This window comes from Anas acuta, chromosome 1 (genome assembly GCF_963932015.1).
Source record: "Anas acuta chromosome 1, bAnaAcu1.1, whole genome shotgun sequence".
NCBI classification, from domain to species: domain Eukaryota; kingdom Metazoa; phylum Chordata; class Aves; order Anseriformes; family Anatidae; genus Anas; species Anas acuta.
The window spans coordinates 80266858-80291608 of NC_088979.1; the positions used below are offsets into that span (position 1 = coordinate 80266858).

Sequence of the window (24751 nt, forward strand, 5' to 3'; positions counted from 1 at the left end):
TCCCACAAAGTAAGCCGTAGCCATTTAACACTTAAGCTCCTTACATGCAAGTTTCCATGGTGTACCTTTATAGCTGATTGAAGATCGTACTGAATTTATGCAGATCTGAAATAGTTGCACAGCTTTGGATCTGTTTTTAGATTTTGGAAGTTGGAAAAGATGGAATTCCACCATGTTGGAAAAAGCATTAAAAAGAAAAAAAGAAGAGACGTCTTCCAGTGTTTTTCTGTTCCAAGACCTGACTAATTTTCTTATGATATTTAGTAACAGTAACAATAGCAATAATTTTGCTTTTTTTTCTTTAAACCAATCTGAAAATGCTCTAAGGGAAAATAAAAGGCTTTCCTAACCTGTTATTAACAGGGTACAACAATGCCAATTCTAACTAAAGCCAAGGATATATATACATATATTAAATTCAGTTTTACAGAAGATTAAGAACAATCGTTCTATATGCCAAGCAAAAATTCTGGGGTTGTGAAAAGATACACCAAAAGACCCACACCTAGGGTCTTCTTGGCATATGAACTGTAGGAAGAAGCGTAAGAATGGTCTCTTCCAGGTTCTGGCATAGCATAAGCAAGACAACCACAGCTCACATTCATGCAATTTCAGACAAGTCATTCAGTGCCTCGGCCTTTTTCCTTTGCAGGGATTGATGGAACAGCACCTGAAGCACCCATCAAAACTGCCTAGAGCTGGTGCAGCCCTGGGAATTGTCAAGGAACATACAAGGATGACTTAATGTTTCCCTAACCCCATCTCTACACTTGAGCAAATAGTTCTTTTCTGAACCTTTCAGCAGCAGAGCACGAAAACACTGGAACACTATATTAAAATGCTCCGTTTTCCAGATTTTAATTACCATCACCCCCATGCATGATCCCAACAGACTCTGCATTACCCATGCAGGTATAACCCAGGTTTTGCCAATAGGTAGCTTGAGGAAGAAATAGCTGAAATACCTGGAAGTTTTGGGTAATTCTAGATATGCCACTGCATTTAATCAGAAAAAAACTCTGCCTATCTGAAGAAAAAAAATTAATACACATTAATAACTGAAAAATTCATGTTACAGTGGAACTCTTAGGCAGATCTAGAAAATAAAATCATTATTTCTTAGGTGTAGCCCTAACTTCTAGACCATACAAACTTGTAAAAAAGAAGAAATCCCTAAAAAATATTAACTCTCACAAATACATGAAGGCCAAGTATAGCACCATTTCCTAAATTATGTTCACCACAGCAGTCATTTTTATTGTACATTTCTGTTAGGTCACTAGTACATATGGTCAGCAAGAAACAATAAAGGATTAGAAATGTTCTGTTATTACTTTTCTCAGTGAAAAGCAGGCAAAAACAATCCTGGTCAATCTTCTCCTGGTTTTTATAACAAAAACCTGTGTAACTGATGGACAGTAACCTACAACTAAAAATACCACAATCAATCGATGCCCTCAGGATGTAGTGGAAGTACTAACGTGGGTAGGCTACTACTGGTGGCATTAAGCCGACTTTAAATTATTCCTAGATTACATCTGTGACCCACAAAGCAATCGCCATTACCTGTTTGATGACACAAGCCTTTACAAGAAGCATTCCAATTTTTCACTGAATTTATTATAGGAATCCCTAATTCCAACATAGTGCTTAGAAATAATTAACTTGAAGAAACAAGATACAAAGTTGGATTCATAACAACTTTTTTATTCTGAAATTCATTTTCTTCTTCTTACCTACTTCAATGTTTCTTATAAATAATTTATCTATTTTCCTTGAATACCAATGCTGGACACTTGTCAGTATTCCTCAAGGAAAAACTCTCTACAAGCCAACAGCCCAAGAGGCCAAGATTCTTCTGCTCAAAATGTCACTGCCTGCTAAAGTGCTGCCACTTATTTGAGGCCAACCAAGTTAAGCAGCAAAACTACGCAAAGTAACACCACAGCCATAGAAAAGCACTTCCCATCATCTTGGTAGTAGAAACATCAAAACTTCACGCCTACATCACTGGATCTGCTCTGAGGTTCCAAACAGCAAAATTACATTGCCCAAGCAAATAAATCAGATCTTTAGATACATCCCTCTCCTCTTCCCTTCTTAACAAGAAGAAGGAAAAAAGTACTCTCTTTCAGGTCAGGTCACATTCTGTGATCAGTAAACAGATTGAGATAGGGTTGTTTAAAAATCGCAGCACAAGGACACTTGAAGAAAAGAATCCCTGTGGCATTTAAGATTCCCTCTTCAGCTAAATATTGCAACTCCTTCTACATGGAGGGAGTTATTTGCCACACAGCTCTTAGAAGACTCTTTATTACTGAATGCAACAGTAGCTACTTGCTTAGCTGCCCTCACTTGAACAAGGAGACTTTGGCACCACGCTCAAACTGACCATGGAAAACTGAGGGAAACCTCTCTTGGCCTCGTTATGCTCTGTGCATCCTTAGCTCTGTACACCCATAGCTGTGCTGCTAGAGGAGAGTACGGCACACTGCAACTGCTTGCTCTGTAGCAATGGAAATAGCCACGGAGAAGCAGACAAAATAAATTTACCAACCCTGACACTATGTAGAGGTAGCCATGAAAAGCGCAATCCCCATTAATGAAATTCAAAACAGTAACATCCTAATATGAGATCTCGTGATTTCCACACCTAACCCCTTCCTCAAGGTACAGATCTTGATACCAGTCTTTTCTGATTCTCCTTTCAATAAATATGAAGTTCGTCTCCTCCAGCTACAAGGACAAAAAGAGAACTTTATTTATCTTCTGGATCTTTCACAGTTTCTGAGTTAGAGGGAAGAAAGAGGAGGAGAAAGCCTCAGCTCTTTGTATTGTATTTGGAGTGTTATCCCCTTGTGACTGAACCGAATCTCTGCATCTGCCACAGCTATTAGCCTTCTCCAAATAGCAGCTGAAGCAATATGGAACAGACTTAGTCCCCAGATAATTTCACAACTACTCATATGGTTCTGTATAGCAGCCATGAAAAAAAAAAATTAAAAAATATTGGTAATTTAATTCTGCTGTTGCTTGAAAAACCTATGACCCAAAGCAGAAATGTTGGACGTGTCTCCAGATTCAAGGATGACACTACAAACACAAAAGACAAGGCTTTCTGAGATTTATTTCCATTTTTTTTTTAATTTTTATTTTTTAAGAGGACATTACTCCTTGCAAAAGAGGTGGAGTTTACTCCCCCTCACATTTTAAAGGAAGTCATACATTTTACAGAAATTATTAAATCTTCCTCAGTTGCAGTTGCAAACCATAGGTCTAAGACCTCAAGCCAAACTGCCATCCCAAATACAATACTCAATCATACATAATACACAAGGAAAAATTTCCATGTGCATAGCCCTAACAGTCCAGAAGACACGCTGAAATGGAAATTACATTACAGCAGTGATTAATGACAGCAGATTATTCTGTATAAGACAGCAAGTAAGAAACTGTCTGGTGCATTCTCTGGGAAAAATAGAGGCCATCTACTGCCCACAGACAGTCCTTCTCCCACAAACAAACTGCAGCATAAACATAACCTAAAGAAAAATCCAGCTATTGCCAACCTTTTGTTTTGTTCTGACATTCCTGAGAGTGGGATTGGAAGCTAGGGAAAGAGACAGAAGATCTGGAGCCTTTCCTTTAAGCAACTCAAAACCTTACATAGGCATATGCTCAGAGAGATTCCTTACATAGGGATCACCTTGGGAGTCAAGCCAGACATAGAGAGCACACATTGCAATCTGAAACGGAAGACAGTGATAGGCACTTCCCAGGAAAATAATGCATTAAGCTTTACATTTTCCACTTTTTTTTTTTTTTTAATTTTTCTCTGTCAGTAACCAGCCTCTATCCCAGATACAATGTGAATACATGAACGTGGACTGACATCACCGTGCAAAAAGCTCCATATATGCAAGCTGTCAGTTCATTACTTTTAGTAATCTGGTCATACAGCTTTCCTTAATTAAACATATCTAGGAAGGATTTCTGTAAGAAGGGATGCATGTGCAAAATAATGTGGAAATACCAGGCATGATATATGCATCTGTATGTCAGTCTAAGAGAAGAATGAGAAATTTTTAATATTCTTGCCATGCCTTTAGAGTTAAATAAACTATAGCTTTAGTTCTAGAAACAAGGAAGGGTTACATTTCATTCTTTTAAAGGTCTGAATGTAATCTGCATTTAAGCTTCCATATACTTTACCTTTTTTGTTGGTTCTAATAATTGTCTCAGACAACAGTAAAGGGCTTCCATTGGAAACTTCATTTATAGGCTTCTCTGGTGGTTTGTTGGCAATATTTTCTTTCTTCATATCCTTCTTTATTTCCTGCATTAGAAAAGGCAAGTGGAGAGGGAGAAGAAAAAGAAGAAACAGTAGAAAAAAAAAAAGTGTTACAGAATATTCTAAATCTCAAGGTTCCATGATTTCTTAAAACTTCTATATATAACCCCCTGATTATTCTAATGCTACCCCAAACTTGTATACAAGGTGAAATGCCACAAAATGAAAGCCATTTTCAGTGACTCTTCCAACCAATACTTTTTTTTTTCTTTTTAACAGGGGTTAATCTCTTATTTCTGCATGAGAATTGTAGGACAGCTTTGCAAACCTCTTTGGTAAAGATTACCAAAGCTAACTACTGAAAAGAAAATCGGGTTATCCATCCGTTAGCTGTACATTTGACACACAGGGCAGCACCTGCCTGGTTCAGTGTTTCTGCTGCTAAGTCTGCCTCCCCTCTGTCAAGAAGCTCACAGAAACAACCACCATAGCAGGAAGAAAAATATTAAATAGGAAAACATGACAAATGTTACCATAATTGGCAGAAACGTATAGAGCTGCTGTCAGAGCCGTTGCTAACACTAACACATTTTGCAACTGAATACCTTTTAAGGTGATCACCTCCTTCAGCAGCACACAGAGAAAATACATGGTGGGGTGAAGTTTCATGAAAGTGAACCAACAGGCAGGGAACTGACGCACTGAAGAGGCAAAGCCATTTGCCTATAACCATCTAACAAGGATTAAGGGGAAAAAAAAGGTAAAATTTGGCTCCAAGCTTTGCCCTAGGTCTGAACCACCTGGGCAGGGAGGGACCTCCAGACACACCTGGCTCTGTCTTCTGGATAACCTGCATTATGTATTGGGAGGTCCCCCTAAAGCCACTTCTTCTCCAGGCTGAACAAGCCCATCTCCCTCAGCATCTCCCCACACACAGGCCATGCACTGCAGCTCCCACAGCCGCAGAACCTGCTCCAGTTTGTCACTACCTTTCTGGTACCGACAGACTCAAAAATGGCTGCTGGATTTTGGATGTAGACTAACAAGTGCCAAGTAAAGCCAAGGTTGTGTGCCTGTTATGCAGCTCAGGACGCTGTTTTTGATGTGTTTTATGACTGCCTCTGAGCATGTCTGCTGGGCCCTCCCCGGTTGGTGTCACCTGCGATCCTGATGAGATCCTCTACACTGAGCGGGCACTGGGGACAGGTGCTGGCTTTGGAAGACTTTCCCCCAGTAAAAAAGAAGCTTCTACCTCGAGAGATCACTCAGCTCTCACACATTTGCTGCCCTCTTCTACATCACAGTGCAGGAACATTTAGTAGAAAACTAAATCACTTTCTGAAAAGTGGTCTAGACCAACAGATACGTTATTCCAAGAGGGCTTTTCTGCAACCTTAAAAATTAAAATGTAATACAAGTCAACCCCAATCTTGTCATATTGAAGCATTAAATCTATTTTGCAGCAAGGTGACAAAGTCACACTGTATTAAAACATAATCTACAGTTTAAATAGAATTTGAGAGTCCAAAAGCACTCTTTCTTGTGAACAGGACCACAAGAACATAGCCTACAGAAGACCCCATGTTGCCAGAATTTGTTTCCTGTGTGTCATTAGTGTGATATTAGTATGATATTTTCCATTCTCTGTCCTCATGATGTTAAAGCCTCAACTCACAAATTTTGAAATAACAGTATGATCTTTTTTATTTTGGAAATCCTATCTGCCACTTCAAAAGTGACTGAGAAAACTATCTGCTGTAAGAGAAGGCAGTGCTGCGTGCTGAAATCTGCGGATGAATGACCCCAGTGCCTTCATTGCTGCTGACAGGTTTTGAGGAAGCAATATTTTGCTCCTGAAAAAAAATACTAAACAGGAATACAACAAGACAACTCCCAAACACTGGTATTTGGCTGAAGGGTGGGAAGGCCTACACTTCCTTTCTCATCTGGTATTTATGGAAAAAAGATAAGATGCAGAGTGTACACTAAGTCAAAACTCATACAGAAGACACAGCAATCTTGCAGCCACCCAAATCCTCTAAGGATTACATCTTTTTCTACCTTTCTGGTACTAGTTTAAGCTAGCTTTCATCAGTGTTTCCTTTGGTACTCATGAGAAGGGTTTTTATTTTTCATAGCTAGTGCCCACAATAACATTACATGTGATCAACCCCAGCAGCATGAAATTACAGATCCAGGAGGGAATGTAAAGGACAAGTGGAAAATTGTCTAAATAATGAAACAGAAATCAAGCAAAAAACAGGGAAGCTTTACTAAGCTAAAACCTTACCAGAAATACACTCATATTTAGAAATACGGGAAGCCTTTATCTAAGGAGCCCTTATCTAAACCCTTATCAAAGAAGTTCAGCCCACATGCTGCAACACAAAATTTATGCCAGCTTTAAGCCACTTGTCCACTTTTTCAGTTCCTGGGTTTAGTCTACAGCACAAGACCTAAAAACACTCAAACAAAGCCAAATAAAGTCCACACACCTTAAGCAGCCTCGCTGCTGTAGCCCACAGCAAACATTACTGCCAGCATTGCATCCTCTCCTTAACCCTGTCTCTGTTATGTTCTTTCTGCCTCAGTGCTATCTTCTCATCTACACTGCTCATCCTTGAAGAACTTAGGATTTGGGGACTTTTTTTTTCAGCTGAGGCCCAAACAGAGCCGGGACACTGGCCATGCCCATGACGGTCCATCCCATTTCTTTGTTCGTGTGCCTCCTTGTCCACATGGCTCAGCCCTCTCCCACGCAGTGCCTGGGCACGGCTCAGCAAACAAGACAGCAAATAAGCAGCAAATAGGCAAATCAGGCAGCCCCACGCATGAGGTGAGACTGCAGGGAAGGGCAGGACAGAGGATTTTGCCATACAAGCTGAGCTATGCCTCTTATCCTCAGGACAAAGAAAAAGGTCCTAGTGCTGTTACATTCAGAAGTTATCGCAGCCATTGATACCTATCCCCACTCTTACTTGCTGTAAAAAAAGCTGTAAAAACGAGGTTATTACCCTAAAATGTTATAAAGTCTTAACAAAACCTGTATTTCTGCTTGACAAATGGAGCAAAAAGAAACATGACTACTTTGCATATTTGATAAATGACACAAGTATAAAAGCCCCAAAAGCTTGATGTTTCATCAGTAATAATTGTAATAATTACTGAGGTCTCTTTACATTAGCCACTCATTGTAGATTAAAACGCGTGGAACAGAAGTCTACCATGGAGGAAAGCATGGACAAATGAGCTTCCAAAAACACAAGCATCAAAGGTGGCTTATGGGAACTTTCCCCAATATATGACATTTCTGATTCTGGTTTCACATTAGAGTTTGCACATATTACGTATTTTAAAGAAGAAATCCCATGTGCAAGAAGAAGTAGAAACCAATCTTCCACCTAGGACAGGTGGGAGTTAGGAACCTCCCTGTCTGCCATGGGTGGTTCAGGAACAGCCGAATTTACAATGCCAACACAAGATGTACAGAAACTGATAACCCAGTTGTGAGTTCAGGGATTGCTGTTTCTTGAAAGAGCTTGTGTATGCAAAGAGAGAAGCAGGATAGGAAAGAAACTTTACTATGTTATATACTGCACTAACATACTGGAAAAAAAATCAACCTAGACTTAGCTGCCTGCCAGCAAGGAACTTCAGTGTACCTCAATGCCTCACAGGCACAGACCGGGGCCAGAGTGGCTGGGAAACAGCTTCTCTTCCCCTTTTCTTCTCTTCCTCTTCTCTTCGTCTCCTCTTCTCAGCTCTAGCCCTAGCTCTGTTCTGTTCTGACTAGGGCTCTTGGGCTGGTTTCTGGTGGTGTTTTGACTACAGCAAACAGAGTCACACCCTGATTAGCTACAACCGCCACTCGCTATGGGCCAGTCTGTTCTTGAGTAGGGCAAGGGAGACCGGACAGATCTTGCAGGACATCCACAGCATCTCCTCCAAGCCACAGAGCATGAGCACCCTCGCTAGGAATCCCTGTGGTGACACCAGTCGGACCAGACTCAGAGACAGAGACAGCCCCAACCAGAACTAAGTTCACGAGGAAAATGTCCACGGAGAGCCCCACACAGAGGACAGAGCCTCAGGAGGAGGAGGGGGCTCAGAGGGATCCTGAGTGCTCTTCACCCCACTGCAAACATCTCACCCACTTCTCAGCTACTGAGATGTTTCTGCAAGGTGAGCAGCTCTCACACAGCCTGCCCGTAAACAGGGCTAACAGCTTCAAAAGTATCTCTAAACTCATCTTCGGTACCTTTTTATACTTGATTTTGGGGCAGTGCCCAGTATAACCTTCATAGGACAAAATGCTACGTTTTTTCCTAGCCCCTGCAAAGATAATTGTAGGTTATTAGCAGATCGTTTTCAAGGGACTATGCCTTGGGAACCCCTGAAGTCAGTGACCTCACATTTCAACCACTAAATCTAAACCAGATCCTCCGATGCCGCAAACTGTAACTCAGTCTCCTCCTCCTGTGTGTGTGGGTTTCAGAATGATTCCAAGATGATAAGCAGTTCTTTCGGGGAGGAGGGCGTCCTTGACCTGAGAAGCTCTGAAAATAAAGTCACCGTGAACTTTAAAAATACACATTACACCGGACTTGATGAACTTTCAAAGTTCACTGACAAAATTTCAAGGATATTCATTGATGACAGTTGATTCTTTGATAGTTCATTGATGAAATTTCAAAGATATTCTAAGAATAGAAACATATTCTGGAGCACTCTGAAGGCCCTCACACTTTGTGCACCCTTTTAATATCTCGAAATTTTCATTACTTCAACCATACTGCATAGATGCCAATGGCCAAAAAGTGAAAAGATGCAAACTCTATTTATTTATTTTTTAAGCAAACTGGTGTTGGATTTTCCCTAGTCCTATCCCACATCATTGTAAGGCATGGAAATCCTTTAACTATTTTTTTTCTCAGTAAGCTTGCAAGCTTTAGGATGCTACATTACATCAACTATTAAACAACAAATTATATAGTGTGATAGGAGTTGGACTCGATGATCCTTATGGGTCCTTTCCAACTCAGGATATTCTATGATTCTACAAAACAGAAGCACAGAATCACAGAATAGAGACCTAGAGGTTGGAAGAGACCTCAAGATCATCGAGTCCAACCTCTGACCTAATGCTAACAGTCCCCACTAAACCATATCCCTAAGCTCTACATCTAAACGTCTTTTAAAGACCTCCAGGGATGGTGACTCCACCACTTCCCTGGGCAGCCCATTTCAATGCCTCACAACCCTCTCAGTAAAGAAGTTCTTCCTAACATCCAACCTAAAACACCCCTGGCGCAACTTTAGCCCGTTCCCCCTCGTCTCCACCATACAGCAAAATACAACATATTGAAAGGTAGCTGTATTCTGTTTAATGGCTATTTCAACCTAGAAGAGCTAGTGACTAAGAACTTTCATCTTTTTCTAAGTCTTTTCAAAAACTGTTATTCATTGACATGACAGTCTTCATGCCTCGTCAAGCTGGGGAGAGAAAAAAAAAAAAAAAAAAGAAGGTCTAAGGGTTTACAAAGAGAAAAGTCCTTGACCCATTTGCCATTTTTAGACTTGTTTGTAAGATTTAGCTTTGGGTTCAGGATTTCATCATTCGTTACCTCTCAAGGAAAAAGTCTAATTTACTGGTGTGCCTGCATGGTGACATTCCTGCTCATCTATCAAAAAGTTTCCCCTAGTTTATAGAAAATGCTTGAATTGGGTCAGCCACAAAAGTTACAGTTAATATTTGCTACCCAGTACTTCTGCCATTTTCACTACATGAAAGTTTCAAGTTTTTGTTACTCTAACACTCCTGACCTTTACAGGAAACTCAACTGAAAACATTTGAGGAAATTACTGCAGCCCTTTCCATGACTACCAGTGCAGAAAAATGCTGTTCTGTTCTGAAGCAGATAGGAAATGTTTCATCCAGCCATTCAGTCCTCATAGCTTTTGGGAGCCATGAAAAATTACGAGAAAATCACCACCTGGATACAAGGTGATTTACCTATGGCTTCCATGTGCAAAGGAGAAAAAAATTAAAAAGTTTTTGCATTCTGAAAGCGAGAGGTTTAATCAAAATCATTCAGGATTTGTTGAAAACAAAACACACTCACACTGAAAGAGTTAAAAGCTGAGAAATAATGAGGCTTTCACAATTCAAAAATTTACAGCCTGTACATTGCTTGAAGCCAAATATGGGAGCAGGATTAAGAACCCAGAATCATGTGCAGCCCAGGGGAAAACCACGCAACACATTCAAATTATCAAACGATGACAATGGAAATGTCAGGAGTGCTTTGACCCCTTGGAGATACAGTGTGCAGTGCCAGATTTTTAGCATGCTATTCCTTTAATCTCTTCTCTCAGAAACCATACTTTACACTTCAAGAGACAACTGCCACCGTGATTTCCTGCAAACAATGTCTGCAGCTTCAAACAGTATATGAATTCAATTACCCATGTATACTGAAACCTCAGAACAGAATTATGTTGCAATGTTCAGTCCTCCTGAGTCATTTCCTTTTGATATTTTCACTAAAACTAGTTAAAAGGTACTGAATAATTATAAATGGGCCTAGATAGAAATGCAACTCTAGTATTGTACAAGACTCATAGTTCTACAATGAAATAAGCAGCGTAGCTGGTACGAGCCTTCTCAGCAACTGAACTAACATCAGTGTGAAAATTATTTTCAATCAGTAACATGGTGGTGGCACCAAAATCCAGTGTGTCTTTATGGCACTAGCCTTACACTTTATACTTAGCAAAATGACAAAGTCAGTTTCTTTATTGTCAGAGACAATAGATTTAATTTTCCCGGCTTCTGTATCACTTGAGATTTATAGGTCCTTCCTTCTCCTTTCTGGGGCAATTACCAACTCCAAGACATCCAGAGCATGGGACTGTGAAACACCCAGATCCAGCCTGGGATCCCTCCATCAGCTGGTCGTGATAGGAGACACTAACCACCAGCTATGTCAGCAAGCAGAGAGGGAAGGACAGCCTGCAGAGCACGCTTCCTCAGCAGTGGCCCCGAGCTTCCACTAGCTGCACAGATGTGGCATTGCTATTGCACATATCATCTGAGCTTATGACCAAAGCGATGCTCTTGTATAATAAACAACGTCTCACTACAGCAGGATTCCACATCCTCTCTCCTCTTTCGCTGTCAGCTTTTCCCCAGTTTATAGGAAACACTCTCCCGGCTGCCTGAGAGGCATGTGACAACCTTTGAAAAAAAAATAGCGTTACAGTTCCTGAGCCTCCCGGTTTGCGCTAGTACCGCCTAGTTCTGGGGTTATTTCTAAACCACAGCCTCCTAAGCCTCTCTCAATGAGTTCTTTGGTTTCTGTATCTAGCCTTCAAAATCAAGTCTATTTCTGAGACTCACATGACTTCTATCTGATTTAAGGCTTGATAGAGTAAAGTGGTGTTTGTTTGCTGAGTTTTACATGCCGAGCGGCCTCTCCACTCCAGCAGTAGCAGTATGTAGAATGAAGCACGTGAAGCATGAAGGCTCTGACGTGCCTTACCCTCCTTTTTATCTTGTTGTGTGACAGAAAAAAATACACAGCCTTTTAGTTTGCTCTCTTCTGGTGCAAACACACTCCTGAAGCCAATCCACCAAGCTGCTTGCGTGGCTGCTCAGGTGGGCCCGCGGTGCCCGCTGGGTTTCTCAGCTGGAAGGATGGCCCTGTTGAGGGCTTCCCAAAGCTTCCCATTGCTACGCTGCTCAATTATTTATCATACGCATCTCAAATCTGGTCTGTGTAATCATAAATTCATTGTGATTCATTACAGAGCCATAAGCAAAGGCTTCAACAGTCCATCTGTCACGTGCATCGTTTCTGCAGCAATAAATTATTACTTTTAACACTAACTTTATTTATAAACTTAATGTAGAGGCAGTACCTCAAACATTTGGGACAATATTTTGGGTTACACGAAGACATCCGTGTAAAAAATTAGTCATTTGGGGTTAGTGCAAACAAGTGCCAGCAAACAAATCAACTAGGGAACATCAACACAACAGATTTAACCCTTACACCCAGCGCACCCTGCGCTAACTGCACGCCTACTGCACCACAGAAGGCACGTTCCTCCTCTTCTGAAACGGCTTTCTTATATCTTCTGTACATCCTTCTGATAATAAAAGGTCTTCTGGATAGGATATGCTCTCTTATACACGCAGGAAGCCTCCTGCTTGTAGAAAGCTGCGTTTTATTATTTTATTATTTTTATATGAACAGGAGGTCTTTTCCTGTGTTCACTCATGTCAGGAAAATCTCCTTGTTCTGTGCTATTAGCCTCAGTCTTCATTCTTCATTTCAAAAGAAACAGCTCATATGCTCATATACCACTTTTTTTTTTTTTTTTTTCCCAGAAGTTACCCACATAAATAAATAAATAAAGGGGAAAAAAAAAAAAAAAAGATGATGAAAAACAGCAAGGAATAAAGTGGGAATGCACGTTTTTAAAAAAAATGTGTACCAAATACACAACACCTTTGTCTCATGGAAAGTCAAGAGTGAAAAAGACTCCACTCTGCTCACTGCTGTTTGCGTTGTGTAGAAGTACTTGGCTACAGCAGTAATTAGCTGCACTACCACCAGGACACGCAATTCATTACATCTTAATGCACTTAGCAGACCAAGGCTGAAAATGATAATTAGAACAATTTTTAAAAAGTAAATAGTAAAAGGATGCTATGCTGGGTGTTGGATGCTCCAAGTCACTCTCTCTATCACACAGTCTAATGGTACCTCTGGATCCCACACCATGGTGGCAGGAAAACCAACAGTGCCCATCTCTGAGATGCTACAGTCCAGGTGAAAGAAAAAGTACAGCTGGTTAAGAGAACCAGCAGATGGCAGGAAGTGTAGAGAAGCAGAACTGATCTGCACGGGCCAGGTGCGTAAACGCTTAGCAGCATTTTGTAAGCACTGTGAAAAAATACCCTTAATGAAGACTTTGTAAGAGAGCAAGTAAGTTTGTGGTTCTTTACGTGCAGGTTCCCCAGGCAGGTGGGAAGTACAAAAGCAGAAGGTTGTTGTAAATTTATTAATGAGGTGAGGAAAACAGAAACTGCCACCACGCAAGGGGCACCGAATCCAGCCACGTGCGTGTGAGGCACTGGGGAGATGGTGATCAAAAGGGTCTAAAAATTAAAGTAGACAAATCGCAGAGCTTATACGGGGTTTGCATTTCTGAGACCTCGCAGAGAATCACTAGGCACAGAAAAAAATGTACGGCTGCAGCAGGCTGTGTAACCTGCAGGTGAACTGGAAGTGCCCTCCTTGTTTCGTGCTGCTATTAAGCTATCTGCTAGCACCTACCAGTGAACTCTGCAGCACACGCTCCTCCCCAGCTTTTAATCCAGAGCAGATAATTTGTTCTGCTTTACATACTTAGCAATCAATGAGAGCAGTGGGGTTCGGAGCACAAAGCACTGCTGCAGCAATAACTGCCACGGGGAAGATGCTTGGCAACCAGCCTCTCCCACTGGCAGCCTCCTCTTCCTCTCTCGCTTCCATAACCTTCACGGCAGTGGAAGGCCTGCCAGGCCTTCATCAGCTTGGATCTTCTGCCTTTCAGCTGTGTTTGGCAACAACACGGCCCATTCTGCCTGTGTTTCAGCTGCCCAGCGGCCTCAACACAAACACATCCGCGCTCACGCTTCGAAACACACGCACACTCGCTGTATCTGAGCGCTCCGTGGAGGCACTATAGGTGCTTATCTGGTCATATCCAAAAGGTTTGTTTTAAGAGACTGCAGTGTAGAGGGCAATAAACGGATATTTCTTGGAGTATCAATATTTCTGCTGCTAGCATAAAAAGCCCTGTGCATACCACCTTGTAAAGCAAAGCTGATAAACGTACACAAGAAACTACTCAAATCCACAGATTTCGAGGGTTGTATCTCTGTTCCTTCTCCCCCTTCTCCCCCCCCATACAATCTGAAGCAGATAAACCAGTGCAGAAAGAGACAACATGCACGCTTAGAAACACACAATAGTAGACATTATCACAAATTGTAACGTGTAATGTGATAACCAGATAAACTATCTCTGTGACACAGACAGATTCAGAGGGAGAGGCAAAGTAGCACAAATCCTCTGTGCAGAACCCTATCACACACCAGATGATCCCTAACAGCAGGATTTTCTAATGAGAACATTAACTGACTCATTCAGTGCCTTGCATTCTCTGTTTAAAACCATGTGGAAGATTATTATTTTTTTTTAATATCAAAAGATTTATCTTCTCCAAATGATATGCTTCAGATGAAAAAAAAATGAACAAGAGTCATTGTGCTACATAAAACCAGAATACAGCTGCACAAAATTTCAAATTTTTCATTTAAATCAAAAAAATAAAAAATAAAAAGGCAGCCTGGTGATGGTCCAAATAGCCATTTTTCTCTCCAACTAACAAGCCAGGACAAATGACACAAATTCCTGCAGCAGTCTCTAATCACACAATTCTATGCTACAGAATAAAGAACTATGCCATAAAACAGTTTGGGCAAATCACGCTGATTGCTATTGTCCTTTGACAGACCTGTCTTCAAATACAGCCTGTTCTATTTGGTCAACACGATTCCTCAGCCCTCTGCAGCACAGTTATAAAGGCTCTGCAGAGAAGTCCACTGAGCCCACGCAGCCTGGGCAAGCTCTGTGTAATCCCACTACATAAAAACTTAAAATTTAGATTCCTGAAGATGCATCAGTATTTTAGAAGAGTCTCCTCAGACACGTTGAAACTTTTTTCAAGGGAAAAACATGGGGCTCACAGTAATAATTAGCTGAAAAGATAGTTACAGTGCTACAGGATTTTTAGGGTTTTGTTTGTTTGCGTAACCAGTTGTATGAAAGCTAGCAAGCATTAATGAAATAAGATCCTGGATTAAATCAGGGTTAATGAGATCAGGAGTAGACACATCATTATTCAAATCACGTACCATGTGAGTAGTAGGCGCTGCCAGACTTGTAAATCAGAGATTAGAATTTAACACTCTTCTTTCTGCAGTCTGACAGCTTAGGGCTAGAGGTCTCTTCATAAATATTGCTGGCATACACCTGCCAGAGCTTCACAAGAAAATGTATTATGGTTCCAGTTTCTCCAAGTGCTAAGCACCAACAATTTCAAGAGGGAATTGAGGGCAGAGGCAGTTCCTCAGCACTTCTGACAGCCACGTTCCTCAAATCTTACCACCCTTGTAGCTGTCATGCCAAAGTTGTTATTTAATTATTTTCCTCCTTAATCTGGCCTCACTTCCTGCAAACATTACAGCAGGTACAGGTTAATTCATGCGGGTTTGGAATGGGGCCATACATCTTGTGAATTCCTTTTTGTCTAGTACAGCCTCCTGAGTTCCGGCATGGTGCAGATCTCCAGTGGCTCTTCTCTTTCCAGTATGTCTGGTATGCAAGAATTTACTGCAAAGACTGAAGAGGTCTGTTCTTTTAAAAAAATAATAAACTGAGAAGAGTAACATTTTTAATTATCCCCATTAAAAGATACCCCAGAACCAAAGAAATCCCTCTACAAGAAGTAGGTCACGTGCTTCTCTTTAGAGGCAGTAGACTTAACCCTGAAGACTCAGTATTTAGTAAATGATCCTATTCACAGAGCCCTAAGAGCTGAGAAAACTGACCCAAATCTTAAACTTCAGGTCTCAAAAGTTTTCTGGCTGTTGTGGAAAAATACAGTGGCTGTCAAGTCCTCTATACCTCAGACTGCTATCTCTTTGTAGATTTGAGGGCTTCGGACAAAGCTACTCATGGTAGGCCCTCTAGGGCCTCTGCTTGTTCTGTGGTCTTCTGCAGCTGTGAAAAAGGAACAAGCAGGCAAAAAGGACACAGATGGGTCCATCCATTCAAGCAGAACAACCTTCTACATTTGGGTCTTATGCAAGAGAAAAGAGGTATGAAAGAATGCAAACAGTAGAAATACCCACACTCAACACTGATCCAGAACAGCAGTGTTGCTCAAGACTAGGAAAGGTGTGATCGGTGCTAGAACTGCCTGAAAATAAAGTTTGATACGTCATTTGATATACAAATACTTGTAGGAGAAGTGCAGCCTAGAATCTCAGATGGGAGGAGAAGACCTGGTGATCATGATCCTCACTTTAAATTACACAATCCCTTAATTACTCCAGGTTTGCAAACGAGATTGGAATGTTACCTTTGAAGTAAGGCATCACACTGAAACTCACCTTTGCAGTTTCTCAACCTATGTTTACTCAGCCAGCAGGAAACTTTAACAAATTGTCATGGGTACCAGAGCCACACAAACTCAGCGGCTTGTAATTAAAGAAAAAAGAAGAGTAGAGGACATATTATGGTCAAGTCCACATGAGAAAAACTGATGTGTATCTGCCTAGCACACTCAGCAGGATTCCTGCTTACAGACAAGAAGCATGAGAAAGTATGATCTTGGTTCAGATAAGTCTCCTTCCAAGCAGTGACAGCCATTTTACGATGCTTTGCAATGTGACATGTGATGCCAGCATGAGGCTCACCACTCTTAAAAATCTAGCTCTACAAACAAGACAGGTGAGAGAAAAGCACTAACTATGTAGTTCTGCTGAAAGGAAAGCTTGAAGATGAGAGTCAAAGACAGCAAGCAGACTGCAGCTGCATGGAAGTCCTCTAGGATGAAGAAACAGTGCAGCTTGGCCAAACATAATAGCAATCCTTCAATAAGGACTGCCTAGGAATGATGCTTCTCAATCTGCTCACCCAGCTGAGCACAGCTGAACAAGGCACAAAACAAGTCAGCAAGCAGAAACATGAAGATTTCAGCAACCACCATCTGATACGGATGCTGGCTTTAAGTACTTTTTCTTGTATGAACTTCACACATAAATTTTCTTCTTTACTTTTAAACCAAGAATCAGGAGAGAAAGTTGGAGATACTATATATATATATATATAATATATATATTAAAGGAATACCTATCTGTTCATCTGTTCATCTGTTCATCTAAGCATTAGCAATTATTTTTAAGTGTGTTTTTTGCTGCCCAACTTATCGAGAAAATAAGATTTCATTGTGGAACAGCTGATACAGTCTTGGTCTATGCGGGCTGTAGGGCTGAGGGAAGACGCTGAGCACTTAAGAGGGTTCACTTACATTTTAACTAAAGATTTTAGGGTAACCTGAACTACAAAATTGCTATGTACTTGTTCCTTATTCCATAACAGTATTCAACTGCATATACACAGAATTGATATTTTGCTAAATGTCAACTTGTAAGATTCTCAAGACAGGAGAAATGATGAGGCATGACTTAGCTTTGTTCCCCTACAGCAACCTATGTTGAAAGTAGTTCCCTGCTGTAAAAGACAAATGTTTGTGTATGGAAAGCACAAACCAGAGAAAATTAAGCCTTCGGAAAAAAATATTGAATAATAAATACAATACCAAACATCTCGTGAAAAAAATAGGAAGGAATCTCATTTAGCAGAAGAGAGTACCCTTCCATTTGTTACAAAGAACTTTCAGGCAAAGCTGAGCAGTTTTCTTCCAGGCAATCCACAAGAGGATTCTCTAGCACATCTTTGCAGGGATAAGACCCCAAACTGTATCTCTTATTAAAAAGGCAAAACACATGGGACTCCATCTCCTGGCTACTTTGACAGCCTCTCTAGAAAATAAAGGATATCCCATAAGTACTTGGATTTAAATTCCTTCACTGCAAACAGCTCCAAGTTCAGGTGTCTGTTTTTTGTTTTGTTTCTTTACAATATTAACTTCACATTTCAGAGCAGAAATTCCTTTTTTTTTTTTTTTTTCCCTTTGGCTTCATTGGGTGCCCATCTCTAAATGTTTACTCCAGTTCAGAAGTATACATTGAGCCTAGGTAGTCCTACTGATTTCAGCAGGCCCTTTAATGCAGTAAAAGTTTTTAAGCATTTTACATGAGGAAACAACCTAGGAAAGAACCTAGTCATGCTGAGTAATAATTTATGAGGAAGAAGTGTTTGGCTGTTGACAAGAAATAGCAAAATTCACCCAACTGCATCCAGTAAAGACTAATGAAAATACTGAATCCCTGGCACTTAAAGATGTAGCTATTGCATCACATGAAACCAACTCCCTCACTTTCCCCCCTCTGCCAGCAGTATCTGGAGATAACTGGCACATATCACATATTTGGATATAAATGCCCTCCATAAGCTGTATTAAAATTTAATGAACATCCAAGCATTTGAGATGTACATACATATTCAACTTAATTTTGATGGTCTGTTAAAAACTTGTCTAATTAGAAAAAAAATTAAGCAAGTTGATCAGAACTAAAATTCAAAATGGATATCAAAGGTGATAAAGTGAAGGCAGGAAGGAGAAATACTTGTGATACACATGCTTTAATAGCCACTTCAAATTACAATTCCTATGAAGTATATCACTCATAACTTTGAGTTGTATGATTCCGATTGCTTTTATATGGGAAACTACAGAGAAAAGTATCTCATTAGTTGAAGAGGGCCCTGAAAAACATCAGTGGGATAAAGGTAAAGAAAGAAAAAAAGATGAAAGAAAGAAAAAAAAAAAATGCGTGCTCTGCTTTATTAGCAGTATGCTTTTAATCTCAAACCAGCTAACACAGGCTACTTCAGAAAGGCCATTAACCACTCCGGATAAGTCCTGTGATGGATACTTTCGGAACTGATGGGAGTTGTGGTACAGAGAGATAGAGATCAGAAAATGAAACATGTATGAATATGTCATGCAATCCTGAAAAGCATGAAAGCAGAAGTGATCCCTTTTAATCCCAACGTAAGACTGGGAAGAAGCCCAGAACATCCCTGTTGTGGATATTCTAGCAAAGAGTGTGAATGCCAGTACCCAGTATCCATTAATGTCAAACTGCTGTAGCCAGTAGGCATTAACGAGATGAAGTTCATACACAGCTATGGCAGTACTTCAGCCTTCACTCCTTTAAAGAAAGTTGGCTGACCCTATGTCTTGCTGCTGGTCACTATTCATGTCTTCTGTCCCCCTGCCATACAAGTTCTGCACAGCCAGTGGCCACCTCACTGAGTTGGTAAACACTGACAGTATTTTCACACCCAGGCAGTTTCAACACAGATTTTAGTATCTACCACCTACGTTATCACAAAATTGAATTTGGCACAGATTACGAAGTGTGAGGAAAGAGTTTGTGTGCTCTGTAATTCTTTTTTTTCCCTTGGAGTACTGCACAGGGTGTGAGCAGTGACAAGAGTCCCTGCACGTGAGCTCTGTGAAGAGCTGAAGTGCGGGAAGGGGCCTCCACCCGTAGCTGGGAGAGGGAAGTAATTTGTAGGAAGCAATTTGTTTTGCTTCTTAAGTTATAATTTTAGAGCATAGTAAATCCTTAAAAATCATGTTTATCATTAATACTTTTATATTATATATATATATATATATATATATATATAAAGTACTCACTTCTCCAGCTAGATAAGCTTTATCTTGCATTCACTGTGGCCAGACCGATTGAAGTAAATTCCACGTTCCCTGAATTTTTAAATATTTATTAAATACACATACATATGGAAAGGAATTGATTCTTCTCCATTTACTTACACGGTTACACAAATCCCTAAACAGAACCTAGCACACCTTAACATGAGCAACGTTGATGATTTAATTGGAAGTCTCAATAATTTGCTGTTTGGATAATGAAGGGTGAAGACACAGGCAAGCAAAAACTGTATTTCAGCTTTTCTGTTTTCTCTTTCATATGGCGTGGTATTTTGTTCTCCTAGGACCTCGTGTACCTCATAGCACTGTCTTCAGTACAATCAGTGATGAAAAATAAGGCAGTTCAGTTTTCAACAATGTGAATAACCCTCTCACACTTCCACTTTTTATTTAAATCAATTTACAAGATAGACACACTCGGCTCTCAGGAAACTCTTATGTATCTACTAATTTGTCTTAGTTTATCCCTGAAGTTCTACCTCTTCAGAATTTAAAAGTCATTTTCTATACAAAGATGTCCCTAAGGCCAGAAAATATGACTGTCTTGATATAGGTACTCAGGTTTCCTGGTAGATCGGTGGCACCTCAAAATATTTACTCAGGCTTTTGAAGCATACAAGAAAAAGCAGAAAAGCATACCACGCCTTTTTTCACAAAATCCTAGGTCTATCCTTGTCTTTGGACATTTATTTTCATTCACTGAAAATTTGTGGCAGTTGGCCACAAATTACAGTTTTTAGGATACTTATTTGAGAAGATTGCTAAACCTGGTTTCAGTAGGAATCTTTGGTCAAATACTTTAACGGCTCTTCAAAATATCTAACTCAAAATAAGAGAGGAAATGACGTTAAATCACAAGGATGATCATAACTATATTAGCCTTACCTTCTTAATTGACACACACTTCTAAATATGTGTGTATTTTTATACATACACATCTCATAAGCATTAATGTTAAGTGAATTAACTGAGAACAGAGTTTCTTTGTTACCTGGTTAACTGGTTAGAATCAATCTCCACAGTGCATTTCTAAACATCAGCAATTTTTAAAGTACCCCCTGGAGAGTACAGCTAAATTCTACATCCAATCTTTCCTAAGACGTTTTATCCCTCATTCAACTTCTAAATAGTTTCTTTAACTATTTAACTTTTAAAATAATAAAAAATAAGACTTTTAAATATTTCAATTTTAAAATAAAAACTTCTTTCCCTGTTTCAACAACATGAGATAATCTCCAAAAGAAAAGATGCCCAGGAGGCTGCTTTGATCCAAAATATTTTCCAGCCTCTACTGTTCTACAGTGAACAGTCTCTTCAAAAATGATTTTGCATAAGTGAAAAACAGAACTGTTGTAAAATATAACCATTATTAATAGTAAAAATATATAAATTGCAATACTATATGCAAAATCTTTTTGAGAATGTAAGACAGTAGTCAATTATCACTAATTTACACTCCATTTCATTTTGGAAGCCTTATTTCATAAACCTAATGTTTCTCAATTAAGTAAATGCTTTAATTGAATTTTTGAAACAAAGAACTGTTTGATTCTTTCATTCCTACTCATCATTCACTGCCTGGATGGATGTCTGCTGGATACATTGAAAATGACCATAATCTAAAAGTGACCTGTAAAAATCTCTCCAAATGGATTTTAAGACATAGCTGGGACGTGCAGCCGAGTCATGAAACTCTGGAAACTCATGGAAGTTGCCCAGATTTTCTTCTTGAAACAGCTATCCTGTTTCAGTGCTATGAAATATGGAAGTGGTTATTTAAATTTTAACACGTTGAACTCAACTTCATGGTTGTGTGATACAGCCAGAAGAAGTAGCAACGCTGACATCAAGAGCATCATCACCTCAACTCCAGCCAGGACACAGCCTGGACAGCTGGCTCAGGCTTGCCAAAGGGATATCCCATACCACATGGCACTGTGCTCAGCAATAAAACTGGGGGAAAGGAGATGAAAGGGAGGGAGGGAGGCTTTCACTTGATGAGCCCTGCTGTCCTGGAAGTGGCCTGCTGATGGGGAGCAGAGAATGAATGAATGGTTTGCATTGCTTTGCTTGCACACGCAGCTTTTTCTTCACCTATTAAACCATCTTTACCTCAACCTATGACATAAGTCCTTGCACTTTTACCTTTCTCATTCTCTCCCCTGTCCCTCTGACGGGGGTGAGCTGTGTGGGGCTGAGCTGCCGACCAGGGTTAAACCACAACAAGAAGTCTTCTATGCACCGGGCAGGCCACAAAGGTACAAGCAGGGTTTAACAGTAGTGAGAAAAACTACCCAGTTATTCTCATTCTGTAATTCTAAATATGAAAAAAAAAAACACGTATTTGTAAGAACTTTCAGCAGAAGAGTATATTAGACCTGTGTGGGGTTTTTTTATTATTTTTATTTTTTATTAATGAATTGTTATTATTATTTGAAGGAAGTAAGCCCAGACTTGCACTACATTAGAGAAACGTTAGAGAAAACTACAAACAAAAAACAAGAGCACATCTGTCTGGCCACAGCCAGATGTGAATGTTGCCTGTTGCAGTGATGTCACCTTTATCTGCACAAGACCATCAAGTCCTTATCTTTATAACCTTTTATGCTGGATGTATACTCTGTTGAGACGTTGAATCTCAGTAAGGCAAGCACTAAAACTTATTTATTTATGTTATTTTGTACAGGCTGTCCACAAAAAGCCTCAAACACTGAGATGCAGTTTTGAAGATAAAGATTTTATTCGCAATATACCCACATCAAGCTGATGATCACTTCTAATGAGAATTTTTATTATGAACAGCTTGAAATTAAGAGGTCAGATAGATCCAATCCAGCTCCAAAGCCTGTAAGCAATCAAACTTCATTTTCTATCCATCCCATGTTTGTTTGTTTGTTTGTTTTGTTTTGTGGCAGAAGAAAGGCCCACTGTGCTCTTCAACAGCAACTCTCCTTTTAGTGCTAGAAGAGTCAGATCAGCTCTCCTAGGCTAAATGGACAACCATCAAAGTTTGCAAGGTTATGGCTAAGACACAGAAAAGTAGAGGAATCTTCAAAACGGGGGTGGGACAGGGTGGAGAAATAGGAATACATAAGCAGAAAAAGAAAAAGAAAAAAAAAAAAACAACTTAGCAATGTACAATGCAGGTGAAGAACCCTGAGATATAAACGTATTCTGTCATCAATAATAGCCCTCTCTGCTTTCCACCATTTGAAACTATAGAGCCTACCTGGTAGAAATATCAGCAACAATCCTGTTAATTTATAAAAGGAAATGAATGCATATACTGAATTAGATCCAACACCTAATGGAAATGGCCGAGAGCCAAGCCTAGCAGACTAGGAAAAAGCCCTCCAGCAGTGTAAGAACTGAGCAAGGCAGTATCCACCTTGTACCCAATGCGTCCTGCTCACTTTTTTCCCTAGTGAGTTGAGGAACAATTTTGTAAAGTCATAGCTGGAGTAGCTACGGAGGGAAGCTTCCAGAAAGGCTGCTGACTGGGACAGGTTGCAAAGCAGCCTTGTGGAATTTCCTTAGATTGCTGGAGAGTCCTATAAACACCCTTAAAACAGCCCCTTTCCAGCCACTAAGCGTGCATTTTAAGAATAAGAGGTTGTGCTGATGAAAGAGAAAGAAAAACAAGTCTCACAATAATAGGCGTGTTGAAAATGGTCCTGCTAACAAGTTTCACTTAATTACATGTGCTGCTTCAGAAGAAAAAGCAGAAGAGTTTGTCACCGAAACTTACTATTTCTGTAATAACCAACACCTCAGAGGAGGGAAAGCGGGGAAAAGAAATAATGAAAAGGGAACTGGATGCTTTGAGCAGAGGACTACTAATCCAGCAAGCTGAGCATCAGTTCCAGTCAAAGACCTGTCTGAGGAAAGGGAGGCTCCTTCCTTCTCTTCCTTGAAAATCGAGTCTGTCCACAGACCAGCCCGCTGAACACAAAACATGTTCTAACATTGCCAGAAGTCAGACAATCCAAGTGCAACACAATCCAACAATCAAAGGCAGCAGGCAGACGCAGACTAATTGTGTCACCTACAATAGTTTGATAAACTTAAGAGCCTGGGGAGAGATGGGAGTGAATTTGCAGATTTTTATAAAATAAATGAAAGATAAAAATCTTACTAGGGGCAAAATCTGGAAGTGCTCCATCTCTACCTCTGGTCAGTTGCTTTGCTGAGACACCGAGTCCCTACTCATTAAGGACAGCAGCAAATCAAAATTAGCACCAACATTTACTTGTGAAAAGTAATTAGCCTCTGTAGCTTTCCATATGAGGAGTCCGATTTGTAAACACAGGAAAACTCAACTTCCCTATAGCACAGTATTTTACTCTGCAGGAGAGGGATCTTCACAGCAGTTCTTTCCTAGGATAACAAAGATTGTCCTCAACCTGATGTATAGGTAATTTCTGTAAGTGATTACCTGTGAAAATAAAGGTACAGGGAGTTAAGCAGTATAGCACGCGTAATTTACTTTTAAGGTGGCCAAGTAGTATCAAAGATCTCCTCAGTATTACCAACTCTGTAGAGTCACTTTTTGAAAACTGTTTTCAACAGGCAATCTTTTTTTCCTTTTATCTGTACTTTTCTCTAATAGCATCTAATTCATTGCACACTTGGTCTATTTGTGACTAAGTGAGTGACTTTAACTATTTATGAACAGTTAAATTGCCTTAGGAAAACTAATAGTAACATATTCTCACCCTTCAAAACAGTATCACTAATGTAATTTGTTTCTTTTTATAGCACTTTTCTCCTTCAGTATCAGGAACATAGCTCTCCTCCACAGACTTGTAAAATAGTACTTGTAAGCTGTAATATCTATCTTTTTCCTTCCAGCTCAGGAAAATAAATCATTATCCAAATGGAGGCACTTCACACGCTTACGTTGCTAACATAACATTGCTGTGGACAACATCAACTCAGTGATTCCCCTGATGTAATCAAAAAGTAGATGTG

General features: G+C 40.0%; 1 protein-coding gene across 5 annotated transcripts in view; it reads right to left on the minus strand.

Moving 5' to 3' along the window:
- The window catches only part of SH3KBP1 (SH3 domain containing kinase binding protein 1), a 218063-nt gene that overhangs the window by 137564 nt on the left and 55748 nt on the right, over positions 1–24751 (minus strand). For all 5 annotated transcript variants that reach the window (XM_068684265.1, XM_068684257.1, XM_068684249.1 and 2 more), the window contains one exon: positions 4213–4336. In XM_068684265.1, coding sequence (XP_068540366.1) covers positions 4213–4336 — 124 coding nt within the window. The remainder of the gene's footprint in view (positions 1–4212; positions 4337–24751) is intronic.